Here is a 25,009-nt window from a genome sequence, read left to right on the forward strand (position 1 = left end):
TTTTATAATTTTTAAACTTGCTTGTGCGTTTTTCTAACTTTTAAAATTTTTAATTATGAACTAACTTTTAGAATACATACACTAGTGCGAAAAATAATCAACACCTTGAAAATAGCTATAACTAGTTTTAAGTTTTAAAATAACGATGATGTTTACTTTTAGTTCATAATAATAAGATACTCTTTAAACGTACTGAAAAATATTAAAATGATTAAACAGAATTGAAAAAATAAAAATAAAACTGTGCCTTGTAAAATGAAGACTGATTACTAAAAAAATTATAAATCTTAAATATTTGTTTTATGAACACTTAATTATATGTATAATATCACTGTATAACAAAGATTAACTAAAGCTATAAAAAAGCTGGAAAGACTTACTTTATGATGTCAAATGTTTTATCAAGAGTTACTAAGTTCTCGTTTACAAAACGATTAAATCTCAACAATTTAAAATTTAAATTTAAGTTAAAAACAACTCAAATAAACTCTATTTGTCCTACTTAACTTAAATAAACTCAAAGCTTCGCCGCCTCTCTGTTACACGTACTATTTAACCCCAAGCACAAATTAAACTATTTAACCCCAAGCATTAATTTTTTTATTAAAATAGTGTTCTCTAGAGCTATTCGTACTTTATAAGTAGCAAATTTTTGTCTAATAAATAAAATTTATACAAAAATAAAATTTGTATTTTCCGGTCGACCTTGTTTATTTGAATCTATAGAATTTAACGTCTTATCTTTAAAAACACTTATCAACGTCATATCAAAAAAAATCTAAATTGTGATTTTAAAAGCTAAACACTTTAAAAAAAGTCTACTGTCGTAAAAAAACTAACAACAAGATTTTAAATAATATGTATATAAATTTATTATGAGGTAACTTAACTATTGCATAGATTGAAAAGTATATAGAGAACTTTATATTAGTAAACCTGTAAAGACAACTTAAACTAATAACTGATATTTTTGTATACTTTTTAACTGTTTTTTTATTATTAATAAACAAGTTTAATGGTCATTATCTTAATTTTGCTTAAAAAATTAATAAAATTACTGTTTTCAAAACTTATGATTAAACTTATTATAAATTTTTTTCACTTTCAAATTACACTTTACTACTTTTTGATTAGATAAAAACATCGAGAACTTGTAAACCATTACTTAGCTTTTTAAACACTTTAATAAAATAGTTTTAAGTAAAAACTTTAAAAACTAGTTACTAGAGTTACTACTATTTTTTTGAAAAAAAAAATCAAAAGGTACCTGTAAAAAAATAATATTCTTTTATTAATTTCATTTTGTGAAATTTTAGTCTGTTGTTTGACATATATTGTATAAAAAATATTTATACCTAGCTTAAAATTTTTAATGACATTTTTGAATTTTATGTGTATGTGAAAACAATGAAGATATTGTCCTAGACGTAAAACTATATCCAGTTGGTGTACGACTCGATTACTGAAAGGTTTTTTCGTGCACCAGTCCCTAGGACCAGTTATTTTGAGCGATTTTTTTTGTCGCTCAATAAACAATAACTGCAATAGTTTTTAACCGCATTAAGATTTAGAGTTAATTTTGGAAACATTAAAATTTGACAAAATGTGAGTAGATATACTGAACAGTCTTTGTCTAAAAGAAAATGGCTTAGGTCAACCTCCTTACAAAAAAACAGCCCGCAGTTAATATAAGGTTTTTTCATTAAAGCATAATCAAATATATTGTTTAGACATGGCTCCATTAGACAAGTAATTTTGATTTGTTGTATAAAATTTTATTTTAATTAATAACAGCTACTTAACAAAATAGCTGTGTTTCTTAGTAGTTGTTTATTCATTATTAAGTTTGTACCAAAGTTTGCTAACATTGTTTTCTGAAAATAATAATTGTAATTAGTATTTAATTTAATAAAAAAAAATTGTATTTATTTAAATATTACATATTGTATGTAAAAGTATAGTTTTATGATAGGTACATTTTGTAATTTTATTAAAACTGTTTAATGAATGTTTTTCAATTACCAATATAGGACTAAGTATTAATTTAATATATAAAAAATTAATAATCCCAATTAGAAACAATGTTTTTAACCCTGTCTCCTAACCCAACTTAACTAAAAGTTGAGGCCATATTGGGGGTTCATATTTTTCACCAAAATTAACATTGACCTCTGTTTAAAAGTTTAAGTTTTTTTTATTTATGTTGACCACTGGGTTTTGATCATGCAACATTTATCTCCAAGAATATAAAATGTTTGTATAAATTAGCTATAGTTCAAAGATTTTAGTTAATTTTTAAGATTTAGTCAGTTTAGTAAAGAGTTCCTGATACAAATTTATGAAGATTAAATTTTTCATAAAGTATTTTTCTGGGTTCATTTATGTCAGGCTAAGACTTTAGTAATTACCTAGGATGATGTTGCACCAATATCAAGCTGAAATCATATTATATTTGATGTCTTTTTTGACAATAATTTTAGACAAAATCTCATTGTTTTAATTAATATGTGTAATCTAAAAAATACTTTGTTTCAAACAAGCTATATAAATACATTATAAAATGTTTAATCGATTTTGTTTTACAATAATGTATTAGATATAAATTATTGTTTTGATATAAGCGCTTGATATTGTATAATAAATGGGATAAAATATTTGAGTTTTATTAGTATATGATAAACAAGCTTAACTTTATTTATGTATTTTTAAAATTTAAATTTTTAGCCTAAAATTATGGTGAAAAAAGACTCAAACATAATATAATTTCAGCTTGATATTGGTGCAACATCGTCCTATGTAGTTAACAAAACATTTTTTTTGAAATAGAGGAAAAATTTAAGTTTTTGTTAGTTCAAGTTCTCAAAAATTTGTGAGTTATTATATAAATTGGAAAATACCTTTTTTCTTGGATGTATTTTTAAACTGTAAATTTTTTTTAATCATTACTCTGTAGTCTTACTTTTAATAAAATTTAAGCAAATTATCAGGGTTTGTATGTACAGATCTGAAAATTTCTAAGATACAAAAAGAAAAAAAGTTTGTTTAAAAAAAAAAATTTAAATCCCCTCTAAATAGTCAATCAATTTGTCTTTGTAACCTTAATTTTACTTAAATCAAAGCATCATTAGAAACATCTCAGAATATTTCAATACATTGCAATAAATTGCTTAGTTTTCTATAAGAAAATTGAGAATCAGTTTGTTGTATTTATGAACATTATTATATTTTGAATATCCTTCTGAATAAGCATTTAGTTTTTGCACACTGTGAGCTAGCACTCTAAAGTAGTAGAATGATAAATAAGTCTGTAGTGGATGCATGACTATTCAAGTTGTGAAAACTCAAAGCTCACATGTTTTTAATATTTTCCAGGGGTTAAAATAATAAATTAATTTGTAATAGAAAAAAATGAACAAAATAGTCCTACAATTTATTGACTAAGCCATTAAAAACAAAATAGTAACTAGTAATTGTTTTCTTAATTTTTTGTGATGTTTTTTAAAAACTATGTTGAAAATATTTTAAATAAATGATGTAACTTTAACTAATTAATAAAATATAAAGGAAAAGCAAGGTTTATTGGCTGTTCTTTTTTCTTGGACTAGCATCATTGCTTCCTTGGAATTTTTTCATAACAGCAGACAATGTTAGTTTTATTAAAAATGTATAAAAATTTAATTTTTGCTTAATAAAATAAACAAAGTTAATAAATAGTAGTTCAGGTGCTTAATTTAACTATATCATTTCAAAAAACTCTACAAACATTTAAAAACTAAAGCTTGCTTATATTTGTTCATAGTTTAAGACTTAATAATGTTAAAAAATAATTTTAGTTGTATTCTAAATAAATGCTTTTAAGCTACTTAAAATTTCCTTACAAGGAGTTTTTGCAAACAAATTAGAATGCTAAAATAATAAAAGACTAAAATGTCTATGATTAGTTGCATCAATGTTTTATAAGTGTGAAAATTAATGATCTTAAAGTATGAAAACTGTTTTTTTTTTCAATTTCTGTAAACAATTATCAATCTAAATTGCTTTAATGCGTCATATTTCCAAAAAAGTTAAAAATTTTGAAGTATTTAATTTATAACAGTACTGGATGCTTAAATTCGAAAATTCTGAGGAATCTACAACAAATATTGCTTCTAGTAATTCAACAAATACAACTAATAACAATGCAACCACAAGTGTTAATGAATTACAAACAAATTTTCGAAGTTACATATCTATATTTTCTCAAATTCCTTTGTGTTTATGCACTTTATACTGTGCTTTAAATCAAAGTAAAGTTAATGAAAAGCTGAGAGTGTTTGGTGGCCTTATTGTGAATACATTAGTTTTTATTCTGACTACAGTTCTAGTTAAGGTTTGTTCAAAAAAAAATCCTGTACTATGGTTTGTTTTTCATTTAAGCGAAAGTCAGTACATTCTTTAAGTGTTTGAAGTGTTTAATTTGTAACAAGTTAAAATATTGTTTTTATATCAATGTAGTTTTTTATGTTTAATTAATGTCAAGTTATTATTAAAGCATAATATTTATAGTTCTACAAAATTTATACTACAAAAGTTAGATTTGTAACAATGCTACTTTTTATAATTTTTGCTTGCTTGATTTTATAATTTAGGTTTTACTGTAATTATTAGTCTAATGTATATTTGGGGCATGTAACTTTAACGCTTAAAGATTTTAAATTTTATAAGAAGCTTATTAAACTATTTCCTTTAAAGTTTTGACTAATTTAAAACCAAAAACATTTTTTGAGTTAAGAGTGAGATTTAACTAACTTTAATATTGTTATTGAAAAAACAAAAGTATTCAAAGTTTTGTTCAACTTAAACCTGTTTCTAAAAAATGGGAAAATATTTTAACTACTGAATTTGAAAGTTTACAAGTTGTAATGAAAAATTCAGACCAAATTCTGAGCTTTTAATTTTTCTATATTATATAAACGTTTTTTACATAAATGTGTATCATATAAAATAAATGTTTTTGTTAGTTATAAGTTTTTACCAACCAACCAACAGGTCGAAACTAGTAGCTTTCAGCAAATATTTTTTTGGGTCACAATGGTTTCAGTTGCTCTTGTAAATGGATCAACGGCTTTTGTAGTCTCCAGTCTGATTGGAAGTGCTTCTAAACTACCTTCCAGATATGCACAGGCAGCAATGGCTGGCCAGGTGAAACAAATTAAATTATTAGTATAGTTGATTTATATGTTATATATATAATAAGGGATATTAAAGTTTTGAAAGTATTAGGTCATTTTTTTTAGAAATAAATTAGTATGAGATCAGTGTAATTTATTTTAGAAAGTATTTTGAAAAAATTAGTAAATACTTGTTTCCTTATATATCATAATATAACTTGAGATTTTTTGTCGAAAGTTTTATACAAACGTCTTTAATGATATATAAATTTTAATATCCTGAGAAAGTGTTTTAATTAAAAAAAAGCTTTGCTTGATTAGAAGTTAAGAGTTTTGTGTACCAAAAAAGTTATCTCTGATAAAATTAAACAGTTATAGCACACATAAACAAAAAGCGTCATACAAAAATTAATTAAGTATCACTATTTTAAAAAGTTTCATATTTATGTAGTAGAATTTGCATATTTTGTTTGATTATGACGTCATAATATACCAAAATTAGTTGAAATGTCTTAAAATGTATGCTTATAATTATAATTTTTTATTTAATGTATAAATTATAAGTCTAGGGCATGTATAAGTGACTTAACTACTGTTCAAGTTGAAAATTATTTGGGTGCAAACCCTTTTTTTTGCAATTTATTTTTGTTTAAATTCTTCTTAATGGAGCCAAAATACATCCGAATAATATGTTTAAGTGTGAATTTCACAATATGACCAAACAGTGTGCTGTGTTCCCTACCCTAAACTAAAATTAGTTTTTGGTGATTCAGGATAACATTTTACTTTTAATACAGGTAGAATTGTAACATTTGATAGCCTTTATTTTGCAAACACAAATTTTTTGACCGGTTTGTGTAAAGTATTTTTTGCTTTATTTTAGTACTTATTTTTTTAATTACCAAAAAATGAGTACTTAAACTTTTTTTTTTCAAGTTAGTAAAATATAGTATTTGTGTTTTTATTTGTTTATGAAATCCCTGTGTTATGTAAACTTGGATTTATTATTAAACTGTATAGACATGTTTCTAACAAAAAAAATTATAGTACCTTTAAAGGCATTATGGTACCTTTAAAGTTCCTATTGACAATCAGTTGGCCTTTTGTTTGTTAATTTAACATATATTGTTTAAATTGATTGTAAAACAACATTTGTACAAGTTAAAAGTTGTTAACATTGGTTAACTTAAAAAAAAATAGTTTGGTTAAATTTTACTTAGTTATTTACACCAGTAGACAATTTTGTGCTAATAAACAAATAAATACGTGTTCTCTATAAGTTTTGACCCAATCCAAAAAATAAGTTGACTAATTAATTTTTATAACATTTTACAATATTCAATTTTGAATACATAAAAAAAAAACCATTATTGGTGCCTTTAGTGCCCCTACATGGAAGTTAACTTTTGAGTGTGGAAAATTTTATTTTAATTGGTTTTATACAAGGAGAGGTGATTTTAGTTTGTTTTATTTTTTAGACCCAAGCTACAAGTTGCTTTTAACAGTTATTTAAAAATAAGCAAAATTTTTAAAGCTATAAACAAAAAATTTTGATTTCTCAATAAAGCAAACTAAACAAGAGCAAACAAAGACTATTTAAAATGGATCAATAAAAATGGACCTATGGAAATTGACCAATGAAAAAATGGAAGAGTAGAGGTAAAATTTTCTCATTTATTTAGTGCAAGTTCAATTTGCTGCAGCACAGTTGTTTGTAGTAAAACAAATTTATTCTTCTTTTCAGATTAAGTTTTTATATTTTGTATGTTATTTTGTTACTAAAATTTTATTTAATTTTTTTTTAAGTTTAAAGTTAGCTTATTAGGTTTAGTTTTAGTCTATTTTACATTTTGTAATATAATTTTTATTGGGTATTAGTTTCTTGTTGTTATTAGATAAAGATGAATTTCACACAGAATACCAACATTTATTTTGTCACCTTATCCATCTTAATTAGATACATCTGGTTGCAGACTTCCACTTAAATTAAAAGTACTGATTTGTTATAAATCAAGTTGAAAAAACTTGTAGCTGAAAAAAATGAAACAAATCATATTTGATATTTGAAACTTTTAAAATTGTATATAAAACAGTGCCTGTTCATCATAATCTAAGTGTAAGATATAAGTTTATTATTCGTCTGAAAAATGTTTATAAGTTTCACTATGAGTTTGAAAAGGTAGTTGAGCATCACAAACAAGTTCTTAGTAAAATGTAGTAAAGACCATAGAAAAGACTTAAGAAAATCTTACGGCCTAGAAATACTGAAAAAAAAAACTTGAAGAACCTATTCTATCCCAAGAAGAATAAAAACACCATCAAATTAGTATGAAATTTATAGCATTATAAAAAAAAGAATAGTTACATTCCCTACTGGATCATTTGTATTGTATCTCCAGCAGCTCCTGGTACAGAATTGTATTCATTATACACACTTCAAACTTACAAAAGTACTGATAAGTTGTATGCAAAAATTTACTTGATAATGACACTAGTCTACTAGTCAAAGCTACGTTGTCTAATGCTTTAAGTCATCAAATAAATCAGGATCAGCCAATTATCTTTAAAATAAGAATGATTTACTTAAACTACCTATTTGTACTACTGAGAAGATCGATATTGCAGACTCTTAAAAGTTAATCATGCTTTTTTGTAATCCTAGACTGCAGTCATTACTTTTTTTTACAAACTTCGAGAACTATGGATTAGTGACAAAGATTGCTTATAGGCAAAAGCAATAGTAATTTTGTTCAGTTATAGATTTAACTAAGTTACATCTAAAGTAGGGGTGGGCAACGTAAATAGTTGACGGGCCGGATCCAAAAAAAAAAGTCCTCAGCGGGCCGGAGCATTTCGAATTAGTGATATACCAGATTCAGCTGGATCTATTTTTAGATCTGGATCCTAATTTTAAAATATCATCCTGATCCGGCTAAATACTAATTTTAGACAAAGATCCAGATCCGAACGTATGCTTATTTGAAAAAGATTTGGATCCGGCCGGGTGCTAATTTATCGTGTATTTCAGAATTTTGAATCAATATATTAATTACCAAGGTTCTCAAGTATGAAATTTTGTTATAATTTTTATTAAGTATTCATAACTATATATTTATTATAACTCTGGATCGAATTAATACTGATTAGTCTTATAAAAACAATAATTTACTTACTAAAAATACTCGAGTCTAATATTTCAAGCTAAAACATTAAGAAATTGTTAATTATTCAAAATTATATAATTTCGGTAATCCTTGGCTGGAGTTTTCATTAATAATGTTATTCAGAAATTAACTAACATTACAAAATTAAACTACTATCTTTTAATTTAAACAAACTTATTTAGATTCATTACACATTTTTGCACGTATAAAAGAAACAAAACAACAAATAATCCTGATATAATAAACAGTTTTACCGTAAAAAGCAAAAATAAATAAATTAAAAGATCTTGATGAAACACTTAAGGTTAATCATATATCACAGTTGTTTAAATCTAGTTACATGAAGGTTTGGGAAAATCTGCAAGTGCACTGAAATACCGATTAGGTTTGAGATTAGCTTATCCTTGTTAATGTTAATGGTCGGAAATGTTTGTTTTCAAATGTATGAAGTCTCGAACAAAACAACTAGGTTCATGGTCATGTTTTAAAGTTGACAAACTTTGGTTCGTTCAATAATACATAAAATCTATCTAAAAATCTACTAAAAGCAGCGATATTATATGCTTGATTTAAAATTTAATATCAAAATACTTAAAAAACAGTTAAACCTAGATAAAAAATTACTTTGACTTAAAATTCTAGTACTTTTACTTTCAAAATATCAAACAGTAATGATCAACTTATGAAACTTAAGTAAGTTCTGTACTCTAAAAATAACATTATCAAACATTTTATCTAAGATACTGTTATAAAAGTACTAACATAAAATAACGAAATACTAAAATAAAAAGAGATTAATTAATACTAAACATGATAACTTTAACAATTTAATAGACTTTTAGACTAAGATCAGTTTCACTAATAAAAATAGTATTAAACGAAAAACTAACATATAAAACTGTCATATTATATATTAAATGTAAAGTTTAAAGAGTTTAGGAGGAATAATTACACTAAAAAGAAGTCAATGAGACATTTGTGGACCATCAAAGTTTTTAAAAAGTTGTTTAAAATCTGGAAGTATACAAGAAGTAAATATTCTCAGTAAAAACTGCAGATTGGTATCAGTAAGATTTGAACGCAGCTAATTTTTTTTAATATTCATGGTTGAGAATCTTTGTTCGCAAATATATATAGACCCAAACAGAACAAGTAACTTCATTGCCATCTTTCTTAAATTAACAAACTTTGACTTGTTACGTAGGGCATAAAATCTGTCAAAATTTTAAGGTTTGAACTTTTTTTTAGTGTACTGTCACATTTAAGTTTAGCAGATCTAACTGTATATTACTAGGTGCATTTTCGGTGTCAAACGTCAACTATGATGACACAATATGAAATTCTCCTATTAGTTGTTGAAAGTCTGCAAAACGACGACCAAACTCATTATCAAGTGAAACTATTGTCATCAATTGGTCATCACTGAACTTAACCATAAAGTTAATCAAAAAGTCATTAATATAAAAATTAATAGCAGAAAAGAGTGCAGTTTGTAATCTCAACTTAAAATATTTTACTAAAATTTAATGTTGAGCAGTTTAACTTTAAATAATTGTCAATGTTAAAAATTTTTTTTTTTACTTTTCTAAACAAGTATAAAAACAACTCACTACACATCTGGGTTTTTTGGACTTTAAATCATCTTGGTTAAAAAAGACAGCAGTTTTTAACACGTCCATTTTTTAAAAGTTATTATGGTAGGTAAAATCATCAAAGTTAGTTTAGCAAACAATTGTTTTTGGATAATTTGAGAAAGGATTACTTCAACTGACTCGAAACAGAAAAAGGTACTTAAACAAAAGAGTGTTTTTATCACCACAAAAATAAAAAACTAATTTTACAAACGTTTTCAGGGTCAAAGTCTTACATTTTTGTTTTTTTTTAATAATTCTAAAACGGTTTTGTACAAATTTTGTAATATTTACATGGAATGGCCGGATTTCATATAAAATTGAAAATGCTTAGCGGGCCGGATCATCTACTCGCGGGCCGGATCAATTTTGTCCGCGGGCCGGATTCCATTTAAATTTTAAAAAGGTTTGGGGGCCGGTCATTTTCACTTCGCGGGCCGGATCCGGCCCGCGGGCTGTACGTTGCCCACCCCTAATCTAAAGAGTGCACCCTATTATGCATGTAATTAAATTAGTTTCACGAACCATCTTAATACCATGTCAATTTTCATTTAGTTTTACTATAAGTTATAAATAAATAGTCAAACTTAGAAAATTGCTTAAGCACAGAATATTTAGAGCAATACTTTTATTATACATTATTTGTACAACTTAAAATGTTTAAAAGTTTTTATTAACTTGTAAATGTAATTTATTTCATCAACCATTATGAAAAAGTCTCGAAAAGTTTGAAAAATTTATAATTAACACTAATCTATATTTTCAGGGAATGGGAGGTGCTTTCTCTGCCGTTGCCTTCATAATTGCAATAACAGGTTTTGTGTTATTTAATTTACCTAGACACTTGCTTTCATTTATACATTAGAGCATTGTAGAATTTTTTTTCTAATCAAAGCTAAACATGCGTTTATAAAAAGTAAAATGGTTATAAATTGTCAGATTTTCGTTACATTTTGAGTTTATAAAAATTGAAACAAATAGTAAGATTATGTAATATTCATTACTAGATTATTTTTTGACTTAATTTTAAAGGTAAATAGTCAATTTGCAAATAATTAAGAAAGTATTTCCAGGTAAATTAAAAAAGTTAAAAATCTTTTCTAGTTGATAAGCAGTTTTATTTTCATAAAATACAAGTTTTATAAATCTAAGATTAACTTTTAGTTGGTAATGCTAATAATTCTATGTTAAAAAAAATAAAAATAGTATTTTTTAAACTTTGTAAAATCATTTTGTTAGAAGTTATGTTTGTTTAGTGTAAGCAATACGTTAAAACTAGACTTTGCTCTGTTAATAATATTTTATTTCATAATATTTTCGATTACTTCAAGTGTTAAATAAAAGTAAATATTTTTGAAAAAGAGTAATTGATATTTATCTAGCCGTTAATAATAACTTGACAAAGTTTAATAATATGTATTTTATAAAGTTTTTATTGCAGTTATGAGTGATGTTACAGATCAAGCTCTTCTATTTTTTTCAATAGCCTGTTTGGTTTTGCTCTTAGCTGTTATTTGTTTTTACATCCTCGAAAAAAACGTAAGTTAATACAACTTTGGTTGTTTGTACTTTATTTTAAAATTTTGATGTTTCTCTATATATACTTAAGTTATACAGAAATGAATTTTAAAAATATTTTTCTTTCTTTCAAAAAATTGATTAAGTTTTGAAGATTTTAGTTTTTCAAAAATTATTTTTGAGTTGAAGATGAAAAACAAAAAAAAAATATCCAAGGCGTATTAAAGGGTAGTTTTGAAATTAACCGGGAAAATTTGAAAGTTACACTAAACCAGGGCTACCCAATTTGGACTATTTTAGAAAGTTAGGAGACCATAAGCTAAATAGGGGGAGTGGGACAATAAGGCTACAATTTGAAATTACACTAGATATTCTTGAGTTGGTGATGAAGAGCAAAAAGAAGTCTTAGACGTATTCAAGATTAGCTTTTTGAGAAATTATATTAGTAAGGACCATAGCTTTTTTCATTTCTTCAAAGGGGGCCTTATGAAAAGAAGTTTCAGAAACCGTGCTCTATATAGTTATAAAGTAATATAAAGTGAAATGAGGTCACTGTAAGTTAGGGTAAGTGGTCATTTAATCATAATTTAAAATACATATTAATTAATATAATAATGTTTCAAAACTGCTGTGTTGTTATTTGAATGATCTCGCATTGCATGTTTGTTTAAGGACCGTAAAGTTTTAAAATTTTAAAGATATTTATATTTAACTATGTTTTTATACTCATTGAAAAATAACTTTTTTGCTGCCTTTTAAAACACATACTGCCACTCTCAAACTTAAAGTATACGTACAATAAGTTTAATATAATTTAGTTCTACTTGGTAAAAGTAACATTGTTCGGGGTGTAGTATTTTTAGCCTTACTTTTAAAAACAAGATAATGCTAACTATTTATTTTTGTTTAAAAATTTGTTATTCTAGTAAAAGCTCCATATTCAGTTCATTTAATTTAAATTATTTTAGAATTAAAATATTTATGGTATAAAACAAAAAGTTAAAACTAGTTGATGCAACAGTTTCGAAAATTTGAACTGAATGTTTCAACTTTATATAAATTTTTCAGTTAATTCATTATAAACTGTCTTTATTGCATGTACTAAATTCTGGTTTAATATATCTTGCTTGATTGTTTAAACTGTTTTTTAGGAGTTCTATGCGTACTACAAAAGCAATCTTTTAAACGGTGGTAAGTTTGATTTTTTAAGAAATTTTAACTATAACTTCAAATTATTAAATATAAAGTTAAACAATATAGAACAATTATATCTCAACTAAACTGTATAAATTTTTGTATACATGTTACAATTGTTGATTAACACTTTTAGAAGAAGAACTAAAAATGATTGATAATGAAAAAGATATTTCCGAAGAAACTAGAAAAAATTCAACTCTTAAAAACAGTAAGTGTTTTTCTATATCCTAGAATTAAATAATTTTGAAAAATAAATATGAAAAAAAAGTTTGAAGACTTTTATCACGAAAACTTAACCAAATTTATTTATAAAAGAGATAAATTAATTTAAAATTTTTGTATTTAGTTTTTTAAATTTCGTTAAATTTTATTTTTTAATTTTAACTATATAATTTATGTTTTTTTTTACTTTTGTAATTCTTTTTTTTTTTTTAGATGAACCAACAGAAATAAGTTTAGAAGATGATCAAAAACTGTTTTCAAAAAATAGTGATAAAAAAGCTTGTGAAAAAAAAGTAAATTAAATATTTTTTGGTCAAAATTAGTCTTTTAAATTATTTAACTATGTATCAATTTAACACTTACAATTTTTTTTTTTATTTGTTAAAATAGCATAAACTAATACGTTCTGATAAATAAAAAGTTGTTTATGATAAGTGAAAGAAGTTTGTGTTAGTAAGAGGCAGAACTTTGCTGATGAATAAGTATACATTATGTTTAACTTTACTGTTGCTCAATAAGAACTTAAGTACGAAAACGAAAAAAAGCAAATATTTGTTTTATTTTAAATTATGATAACATTTACTTTACTGTGTACTGCTAAATTTTATGATTTTTTATAAAACTTTTTTGTTTTTTCAATAAAGTATTTATTGATTGTCATTCCAAAAGTTATAATTACATTATTAGCTATATTAAATCGATGGATTGCTCAGAACAAAATATATTTATATGTGGTGTAATGATTCTAATGTTTACAAAAGGTGACAGATAAACACGCTTCCGTATACACATTAGAAAATAAATACCTTGTTTAAATCAGTTTTGGTTTAGTTATTATTTAACATGAAGTTTGCATGTCTGCTTTTTAATTTTCATATACTTAAATACTGTATTTAGGTTCAAGTGTCCTATTATCATGTACTTTCTAAAGTCTATATTCACATGTTGTCCATGTTTCTAGTATTTTTTGTTACACTTGGAAACTTTCCTGCTGTTGCTGCATCTATTAAATCTGTTACAACAGGGTCTCTATGGAGTGGTTGGTTTTCTTTAAATAGTAATGTAGTGATGGTTTTATTTTTGAAATTTTTCAAATGTATGTGTTTAAAAAGTTAATGAATCTAATTAAAAACTTACCAGTTGTTTGAAATTAGTAGGTTTTTTTTTTTTTTAATTGCTTTAAAAGCTACAAATTAAACTAAACAAAATAGAAATTTTGATTTTCCATAGGTGAAAGTTTAAATAAAAGCTTTATTAATACAATTAAAATTATCCTCACTCTTTTTATCTAACCCTCTAAAAATTTTATCATTGTACAAGTTATAAAATAAGGCTAAAAATTATACAAACAAAAAAAAACTTGTTTTCTTATGTGAAATAAAATGTTTTCTGACACATTTTAAAGTCATAATACAACAGAATCAAATTGTTTTAACAAATTTAATTTTTATACATAATTTATTCTTGCGAACCTCAAGCTTATGTCCAATATTATTTTTTTTTAATGTAAAGTTAGTGTAGCATAAGTTTTATTAAACTGTTTATTAAAAGTTAAAGAATGAATTTATAAAGTATCTAAATTTAAAAAACAAGTTAAACACTACATAAAATTTAAAGTTTATCTGTGCTATCACGTACGTTAGTTTCCTACATTAAAATATTTAAAGCAAATAAATATTTAGTATTTGTCAGTATCATAGTGATTTGATTAATTGTAATTTTATATTTTTCGTTCATTTAGTTTTTCAAAGTTTTATCATTACAACATAAATCATGAAACTTTTATTAGCAGTTTTAAAAACGAAAACTTTAATTTATTTTAAGGCAGTTTTAAATAGTAGAAATATGATATGATTGTATGCTATGTGAACAAAGTAACCAAAAATATAAGTTTGTTTAAACCTACAACAATTTAAACTGCCACCTAAGTCACAGTAGCTATCTTAAAAGTCTTAAGTAGATGAAAATTATTTATAAAACTTTAACAGTTGTTTAATTTTTTCAGATAAATACTTCCTTCCGGTTGCCTGTTTCTTCATGTTTAATTTGTTTGATTTTATCGGTCGTGCCTTGGCTGGTGTTATATCTGTAGTAAGTTTTTTATATATCATCAGTCTTTTGCCTTGGTTATAAGAACTTTATAAATAATTTAAGTTAATTTTAACAGTAATTAGTATCTCTAATTAGTTGAAATTTTAAACATTTTAGACTTAATTATATTGAAAGCAAATTAAATGTACAAGAGTTTATTTTTTGTAAAGTTGAGTTTATTATTAATTTCTAAAATTAGGTTTATAAATTTTTATTGCTTATCTGTTTTCATATATGATTAATTTGATCTTTCTAATATTCAGAATAAATTAGTATAGTTTAACAAATTTTTGATCATATCTATACTTTAAGTTTAAGTTAAAAGTTTGAATTAAACTTTAAGTATTTTTAACATACTTGCACTCAACTTTATGAAATATAGTATTTAAGAAAGTTTATATTAATTTTATCCAAGTAGTTTTTTTTATACCAACGGTATAAGGCCTTTCTGTTTTTTATTGTAGAGAAATCATAACGATTGTAAAATATTTTATTAAATATTTAACAGAAAACACAGTTTTTTTCAACTTAGTTTAATTTTACTTTGCTCACCAACACACACCTTCAAAAAATTTAAAACAATTCATAAAAATCAAAGTTCTACAAACGTTTGCAGCCTTCTTCAGATAGGAGAATCACACTGTTGGTGATGTGTGTGCTTCGCGGTATTTTCTTCTTCCTGTTCATTTCTTGCAACGCTCAACCGCGGACATCCCCCGTTCTATTCTCCTCTGACATTGTATACATCTGCATCATGGCAATGTTCGCCCTCACCAACGGATACTTCGCAACTCTCATAATAAACTACGCGCCAAAGTTGGTTGTTTTTAAATACCGCATTTATAGTATTAAGAAGCTTAAATTGTTATGCACACTTTTGTAGTTTTTAATTTGTTTTATTCTTACAAAAATATTTTTACTAAGTTTTTAAATAATTTTTTACCCAAGTGGTCAAAATAAAAACTTTATTTGAAAGCTATTTTAACATGATATATTTAAAACACCACTATTTGTTTAGAAAATTTAGGTTTTTTGTGTTGTTTAATTAGAAAACATCTAAACATTAAGATATAATTTTTCTGTGTAAATTGTGGCTGTCAGCTTGTATGTTATGTTATGTAGTTTAAAACTTAAATTCAAAAGTTAAAGTAGATTTTAAGTTTTTGTTCTTTGTAAGAATTAATGCTAACTAGTGTTTATTTTTCAAGAAACCAAGGTGATAAAGAACTAAATATTTTAAATAGTTACAACATTTTTTATGAGAATTAATTTTGTTTTAAAACTTTTTCTAAATATAACAGAATACACAGAAGTAAATATAAGAATGGTTTGAGAACTAAACTTAATCTATTTATTGTATTATTTATAACTTTTAGTTTCTTTTATGTAAACTATTCTATTCTTGAATTTTCTTTAATATTTTGGCTATAGTTACTATTGAACGACGGATTACAGTTTTTGCAAGTCATAACTAGTAATTATATATAAATAACGTAATGCTACGTTTGCAAAATTTAAAATTTGAAAATTATTAATACTATCATTACTTTTGAAAACTGTTAGTTAAAAAACAATCTAAACTAATTCAAATACTGTTTTTAAGTTATTAAAATATTTTAAAACAAAGTAAAGATTAAATGTCTTTTTAATTTTGTTGATTAGAAGAAATATACTTTTGATAGTAAATATATCTGAAGTTTTATTTTTCAACAAGATAGAGTTATTTTTAGAATAACTTGGTTCAAACAATGTAGCTCAAATATATCCTCAGGTCAAATAGAATCAAAAATAAAATGACGCTCTCAATACAATTTCGTGTTAAAAATAATAAATTCTATAATTTTAGATATATTTTATGTTTTATACAAAAGTAAATTGTTTTAATAATATTTAAACTTTCAATGTTAAAAACTAAAAACTTTGTTTATAATCTATTTTATCATATTTTAAGCTGGGATATTAAAAAAAAGGAATTTTGATATTTCTATAATTATTAACAAAGTAAAAGCTTTAGTTATGTCATTTAAACTTAGCTTTAGTTATAAGCTATACACTGACACTTTCCATCATCACAACATAACTTTTGCACAGGTTCGTTTCGACTCCCATTGAAAAGCAGTTGTCAGGCACTCTGATGATATTTTCAAATACGTGCGGGCTTGCCGCCGGTGCTGCGTTCTCATTCGTCGCCACTTCTTGGATATGAGCAAATTACATTCTGAAAATTGTTATTTATAAATGATGCTAAACCTTCTTTTGAAGCTATTAAAAATTGAAGTATTTTGTGAAGCTGAAGTTTAAACTGCCTAACGCTTGCTAAATGATTCAATTTAAATACGTATGCATTTGTTTGCTTTAAGTTTTAGCTTCAATCTTAAAATCAATCGCCTTGAAAACAAACTATCTATTCAATGTTGTTATTTTTATTGTCGGTTACAGTTTTAATTGTAAGTATAAAGACTAATTGTTTTAAATTTTTTTAGATCCTTTAACTACAAAAAAATAATTTACAAGTTTCATTACATGTATTAACACAAAAATTCATTCAAAAGTTACTGTAGTTTTAATTATTATTTTTACTAGTTTTTAGCATTCAAAATATTAAAAATAATTTTCATAAAATTAATTGCTTTGTTTTGCTCTAACACACTATTTTTGAATATTATGCTGAAGTAAAAGTGTTAGGATAAAAAAACGTTATTTGATTTTTTTACTGAAGTAAAAATATAGCTTTAAAATGACTTTTTTTAAATTCTATTTATTAATAAAACTAATTTTAATTTTGTATATGACAGTTCGCTGTTTTAATAATGTTAAAGTTACTTCTTTATTTTTTCGAGTTTTTTTAAGGTAAACTATTTTTAAAATATGTTTTGCTAAAAATAAATCTAGCTTTAACTACTGTTGTTGATTTAGTGATTCATGATTCAGTGATTCATGATTTAGTGATTCATGATAAGAGAAAGAACCCTTCCTGATCAACCCCTAAGTAGCTTTAAAAATAGTCCTATTTTTAAACGAGTAGTCAGTATTTTTTAAGTGTATATTATAATCTTCAACAGTTAAATATTGATAGTTTTAGTATTGATAACATATTTATAAGAAAAAAGTCCTAAAAATATGTTATAGAATGCAACTAAAGTAATGAAATTGTTTATGAATTGAAATTTAGTGTTTTCAGACTTTATAAATATAATTTTACAAATTGCTTTTTTAAATAAATCAAATTTTAGAGCAGTCAAAACTAGTAACATCCATTTACTTAACTTGTAGAGTTTAAAAGTTTTACCATAAATACTTTAATTATTCTTAGGTATATATACTTCTTTTTAACAATAATAAATGCTCTAGGTTGACTAGAACTTCTTAAGACAATCGAGCACTTTAATATAAAACGATGAATAACTTTAATTAATGTTTATTTAGATTATACTCAACTAATTAAAATAAATATAAAATTATTCTTAGTATGAACTGATAATTTAGGTTACTTGCTTATGTACTTTACTAACTATTAACAAGTAGAGGACGATATTAAAAAAAAATTCAAACTTACTTTATTTTAAGTTGAAAATTATTAATAAATTTAAAATGACCATAAATGTGCGAAAAAATTAAATATTTTGTTAAATGATAAGTATTTCTTTAAATTTTGTTGCTGAAGCTTACTATAATAAATTTTTACTTATATATCTAAAAAAGTGTCAGAATTTTTTAAAGTAAATTTCAAGCGTAATGAAAGTAAACTTTTTCTACAGTAACCTCTCGCTTATTTACGCACATTGTGTCCACAGAAAAAGTGCGTAAAGATATGAGAGATCGTAAAGAAACGAGAGGTACCAAATATACTCACTATAAGAGCTGTTTTTTTAATATTGCTTCTAGTTAAAAGCAGACTGGGCACTTTCCCACTTTTAACTATTTGTTTACTTCATTTATAAATATGAAAACAACAGATAAAACTATACATATACTAAAAAAAGGACTTGAATTTCTATAAAATAATAATAATACAAGTATAATTAATTTTACTATTTCAATAATAAGTAGAAACTATCTTTATCTTTATATATATGTGACATTTATATTCTATTTTAGTTAGCAAACTCAATTTATGATTAAGCATTTCTTTACAATTATTAAATGGTGTTTATTAATATATAGGGCAAGACTGCTGTTTTATTTCTTTGTATTTTAAACTCTCATTATTTCATTATACTTTCATTATTAAAGACAGTCATGTTTATTTCAGAATCTTGATTTAATCTCTTTTTGTTAACAAAACTTCTGATATACTGAGGTATAACTAGATGTCTATCAATTAGTCCAGGAAAAAAAATACAAAGTCTAAAGATATAGAAAGGTGTGTTAGCATTCAAAAACATATTTTAATTTAAAAATATACATTAAACCTAATTTGTGCAATATTAAAAAAAAATAATTTTTTTATTTTCTGAATTTTATAGAATTCTGAAATGCGTAACTAAACGAGAGTGCGTAACGTCACGAGTGCGTAAAGATCCGAGAGGTTACTGTATTTAAAATTTTGTTATTGTGTTTTGTTTTTCAAAACACTTTTATTTCGTTAACATTATTTAAATTCGTAACTCATTAATTTATTATCTATGGTACCATAAATAGTTTAAGAAACATTTTTAAATTGTTTCCCATGATTTAAAGAACTAACTTTTAAAAGCCTAATCAAGTTGTAATATTACTAGTGTAGTGTATAAAATTTAAGACAAAATATGATCAGTATAAAAATAAACAAGTTCTGTTAAAAACAATATTCAAATTAGTATCTTTGCTAGAAATTTATATCTTCAATAGTATAACAAGTCTTTTTTTTATATAATTATTTAGTTGAAACAGTTTATGGTTTCCAAAAAAAAAAGCAGAATTTTTAGTTCTAAAATTTAATATTAAAGCTCGGTTTAATAGACTTTGTATTGTAAACAAGTTCGTTTACAGTAAATTTTTAATTACAAACATGGATTAATATTTGTAAATTATTATTTACACTTTTTTAATAACTTAAGTTTAGCTATCACGGCTTAGTAAAGTATAACAAGCGTAGATAAAAGGTTAAAAAAAAATATTCCCTATTGCACTTATACTATTTAGCTTTTCCTAATTTTTATCACACAAAAAGTATTTTAATCAATAAGCTATTTAAATTTTTAAGCTAAAGTTAAAAAAAAGTATATTTGAAAGTCATGAAAAAATTAGGTTATTTTAAAATTTATTTAAAATACTACTATGTAAACAAAGTTAAAAACTTAACAAAACAAATCTTTACCTAAAAAAAATCAAGTTATTATTTTAAGGTTTAAAGTTAATTGAAAAAGTCAGTAATAAATGGTAAAATTGCCAATTTTCGATGAACTAGGGGTAAAAATTAAATAACTCTTGGTAAACATGCCAATTTGAAGTTTAGACATTTCACTTTAATTTGATTAACTTCGATTAAGTAATTAAAACCAACTAAATATTAAAACAAAATAAAATCGAAGCGGCAAACACGAGTACTTTATAACATTTTTTCCCAACAGTCTAAAAAATTTTTTCTAATAGCTTAAAACATTTTTCCAAAATAACCTTTTTAAACTTTCCTAAAAAGCATAAAATAACATTCACAGCGATTTCAAACTCAGCTAATCGTACAATAAACTGTACTATTACTACGTCACAATCATTATAAAAATTTTAAAATCGAAATTTCTGTTCACTATTATAATAAACTGTAACTTACTGACGATCACATGAAATTTTACATTTCAATGTGTGAAACAGCTGTTTAAATTATAGTTTTTATATAATTAGATAAATATTTAGCTCCAAATTAATTTGTCGAGCGCTATCGATCAGAACTTGTTATAAAACCTTTAATGTATATATATATATTTATTTATATATAAAATAAGGTTAATGTTTAAACTTAAACACCTCCTACTGAGCCCACTTGAAGGGCTTTTAAATAATTTATTGAAATGGCGATTTTAAAAATTCTGGTACATACTTTGTTTACATAGTAGTATTTTAAATAAATTTTAAAATAACCTAATTTTTCCATGACTTTCAAATATACTTTTTTTTAACTTTAGCTTAATATTTGTAATGTATATTACGTCATACTATTTTTTTGTTTTTTTGCATAACTTTTGTATCTTTGTTTAGTACAGTGCTTTTTATTTTGAATTTAACTGGCTGATGATTAGAGCTTTTTTGAAAAACTAAAGCTTTATGAAACGTATGTACCAGAATTTTTAAAATCGCCATTTCAATAAATTATATATATATATATACACAAATGGGGACGGGTCTAAACTGCACGAAGACAAAATTGTACCAAGAATTTTTTGCACGAGGGGACAAAGTTGCACGAAGACAATATTGCACCAAAAGTCAATTTTGCACGAGTTAAAATTTTGCACGGAGGGTCATTTTTGTAGAGTAAAAAAACAGAAAAAAATTATTAAATATAAATAAATGAAAAAAAAAGAAAAAAGTTCCTTACCGAGGTATTACTGATAGTAAAAAAAAAATAACTAATAAAAATTATTATTAAAAAAATAATTAAAAAGAAATAAAAATACCGACTGACGGTAAGGGTTAGTGATAGTAAAAAAAGAAACAAAACAAAATAAACAAAAAATAAAAAACAATACTACAAAAAAAAACAATAATAATAGTAAAAAAAAATTAAGTTACTGACCTACGGTATAAGCTATATAAAAAAAAAAACAATAGTAACAATAAGAAAAAATACTAAGTTACCGACCGAGGGTAAGGGTAAAGGATTACAATGAAAAAAATTAAAATTTTTAATTTATAAAAAAATTATAAAATTAAAAACTCAACCTGTGCAAAAATGTCCCCTCGTGCAAAAGTTTCTTCGTGCAATTTTGTGCCCTCGTGCATTTTCGTACGCTCGTGCGAATTTGACAGCTATCCATATATCTCATTTACTAAACGGTTGTCTAATTTTTTAGTTTATTATATAATCTAATAAATACTATTTATAATATAATTTAAATTATTTTCAAACCTTTATTTTAAATAACTTTGAACGTTTATGCACTTAGTGTGTCTTAAATTTTTTAATGACTTATATAGTGACGTAAAATCCTTAAAGTTTTTTTTGCTTAATTTCATGTACATTTTGATTTATGTTTTTAGATACTATTATGATAAACAAACTGAAGAGCTGTTGAACACATATTATTTCATTTGAAGTAATGTATTTAAGGTAAAGTTTTGCATTTTTTTTTTCATTCGTTAGAGTCACAAGAAAAAATGCTTTAATACCAAATAATATGTGTTCTTTTAACATAAAAAGCTTCTTTACTAATGTACCAGTCGATGAAACTATCAACATATGTTTAAATGAACTCTAAAATTCTGATATTACAGCTTCTTTTATTCCAAAAGATGTTTGTCTAAGTCTTGTAAACATGGCAGTAAAATTTTTTGAATTCTTAAATCTATAAACAGATAGATGGAGTGACAATGGGTAGTTCAATTGCTTACCTTATTGCGTACATCTACCGACTTACTACTGTTTATAGATAACCAACTTTTGCCGGCCAATATATTCCTTTTAAATCATTTTGTATTTTATCGCAAAAAATTGGCTTAATTTCCTGTTTGGAATTTAGAGCACACAAATTTTGTTCAAAAAAGTTGTTTAAGGAAGAATTAGATATAAATAAAAGTATTTTTGGAGCTCTTGGTTATCCGTCACATACCATTAGTAAAACAATTAACAATACGATCTCTACATTGAAAAAACATCTTAAACAAGGACCAAGTAGTTGCCCTATATATTTAAGACTGCCATATTTAGGTAAGTAGCAACAGCTCTTGAAAATAATGTCAAAAACACTGTTAATTCTACTTTTAGATTAGTACAACCTATAATTAGTCATTTTACAAGAAAACCTTTGAATAGATTTTATAAGGATGTCACTGCCGATCTAAAAAAAGTGAAGTCATTTATAAGTTTAAATGTTAAAAGTTTTTAAATGATAGTGTGTATACCAGCAAAACGTCCCATAGATTTCATATTAGAAGAGACCAACATATTTTAAAATCTCTTAGCTTAGAAGTTGGATGGACACGGGTTTGAAAAAACTACCTAACAGGTATTCGGCGATAGCTGAACACTTATTAAACAATTATGATAGTGCAAATAATTATAGTGATAATAATCTTTCAATTATAAGTAAAGCACGTAATGATTATAATTTAAGTGTTTTATAGCCTTTATCTATAAAAACGTTAAAACCTAATTTTTGTAAACAACAGTACGTTATAAATCTAATATTTATAAGTTGTTATGGTTGTTGTTTGTCGCTTATTTTGTTATATTTATTGTTTGTTTCATTTTTCTACTTATGCGTTTGCTTATCTTAGTTAAATTACTAATAAATTTGTTTAAAATTATATAATTAAAAACTGTTAATCTATCTCAAATTAATTTTTCTTAATTATGCTAATTGGTATTAATTGAATATTTTCTGATGAAACCTTTAACTGTTTACTTACTCAAAATTTAATTTTAAAATTGTTTGCTAACAAAAGTAGTTGATAAGTGTTAGCTGAAATCGATTTTATTTGTCTGCTTAATAAAAATGTTTTTGAATGAATCATGTCTCAAATTTCTGTTTCATAATTATATAACAAACATCAGTTTTACTTAGGAACAACTTAAGATTTACTGAGGAATACATGAGATAAAAATATTTCATATACGATACTGCTGTATAAAACTGTTGTTTGTTCTATAAATAAATAAATGTATATAGTGATATTAATAGTTTTAAAAAAAAGTTCTGATCGATAGTGCTTAAAAAATTAAATTGGAGATAAATATTTATTTGATTTTATAAAAAAAGGTTTACACGACCGTTTCGTATTTGAGATATATTACTTCATATACTCATATGGGCAGCTGTCAAATTTGCACGAGCGTAAAAAGTTGCACGAGAAAACAAAATTGCATGAGGGCACAAAACTACACAAAGATAAAATTGCACGAAGTAACTTTAGCACGAAGGGTCAATTTTGCACAAAAAAGCTTTTGCACGAGGGGACACTTTTGCACGGGTTAAATTTTTTTTTTTTACTATCACTGTTACCTCTAACCCTTACCCTCGGTTGGTAATTTTTTCTTTTTGTTCAATCAATTTTTATACTTATTTATTTTTCTTTTCTTTTTTATAATGTTTTTTTTCTTCTTTTTATATCTCATACTTACCCCTAATCCTTACCCTCAGCCAGTTAATTTTGTTTTCATTAGTTAATATTCTATTTTTCTGTACTCTTCAAAAATGATCCTCCGTGTAAAATTGTAACTCGTGCAATTTTGTCCCCTCGTGCAAAAGTATCTTCGTGCAATTTTATGTTCTCATGCAATTTTGTTTTCGTGCAATTTAATCTCCTTGTGCAGTTTAGTAACTTCGTGCAATTTTGTCTTCGTGCAGTTTAGACCTGTTTCGAGATATATTATATACGAAACGGTCGTCTAAATCTTTGTGTTTAATATATAATTTAATAATTATTTAGCTACAATTTAAAGTCGAGCGCTATCGACCAAAAAACTAAAAAAACTTTTAATTTTTAAACTATATATACATCGTTTAGAGATCAATACTAAGCAGACACAATACTTTTAAACTATTTCAATGATATAGCTATTGAAAAGTTGATTTCAAACTAGTATTATCTTTAGATATGGCGCGATGTTGATCAGCTTAAGAACAAGAGCTGATAAAAACAACTTGTTAGAAGTTCTGATAAAATAAACTATGTAGGGTTTAACAGCTGTTCCATTAAAGCTATATTATAAATTATCTAATATTATGGAATTTTATTATAAATAAGAAGACTTCTTAAGTAAAAATCAATCATTGAAGAAATAACTTAAAAAATATAATTTGCCCAGTTTTTAAAGTTTAAACTATACTCTTTATCAAAGAAACTTTTGTTTAAAAGCTTAAAAATATTTAAATGAAAGGTCATAATATTAAATTAG

The 25,009-nt window shown here is 24.6% G+C and overlaps 1 protein-coding gene across 2 annotated transcripts; it reads left to right on the forward strand.

Moving 5' to 3' along the window:
- Positions 1 to 1,611: 1,611 nt before the first annotated feature.
- Positions 1,612 to 17,663, forward strand: LOC145842408 (equilibrative nucleoside transporter 1-like). 2 transcript variants are annotated; one of them, XM_082949843.1, is made up of 13 exons: positions 1,612 to 1,749; positions 3,565 to 3,646; positions 4,097 to 4,369; positions 5,029 to 5,181; positions 10,712 to 10,760; positions 11,387 to 11,484; positions 12,615 to 12,654; positions 12,794 to 12,868; positions 13,096 to 13,175; positions 13,780 to 13,921; positions 14,888 to 14,973; positions 15,590 to 15,789; positions 17,065 to 17,663. In XM_082949843.1, exons 1-13 carry the CDS (start codon positions 1,733 to 1,735, stop codon positions 17,177 to 17,179), a joined length of 1,410 nt encoding a protein of 469 aa, XP_082805969.1. In that variant the 5' UTR covers positions 1,612 to 1,732; the 3' UTR covers positions 17,180 to 17,663. The 2 variants fall into 2 exon arrangements, with proteins under 2 accessions (XP_082805969.1, XP_082805971.1); XM_082949845.1 differs by lacking the exon at positions 1,612 to 1,749 and adding an exon at positions 3,377 to 3,459.
- The last annotated feature ends 7,346 nt before the right edge of the window (positions 17,664 to 25,009 follow it).

Source organism: Thalia democratica, chromosome 8 (genome assembly GCF_965202585.1).
Source record: "Thalia democratica chromosome 8, ktThaDemo2.hap1.1, whole genome shotgun sequence".
NCBI classification, from domain to species: domain Eukaryota; kingdom Metazoa; phylum Chordata; class Thaliacea; order Salpida; family Salpidae; genus Thalia; species Thalia democratica.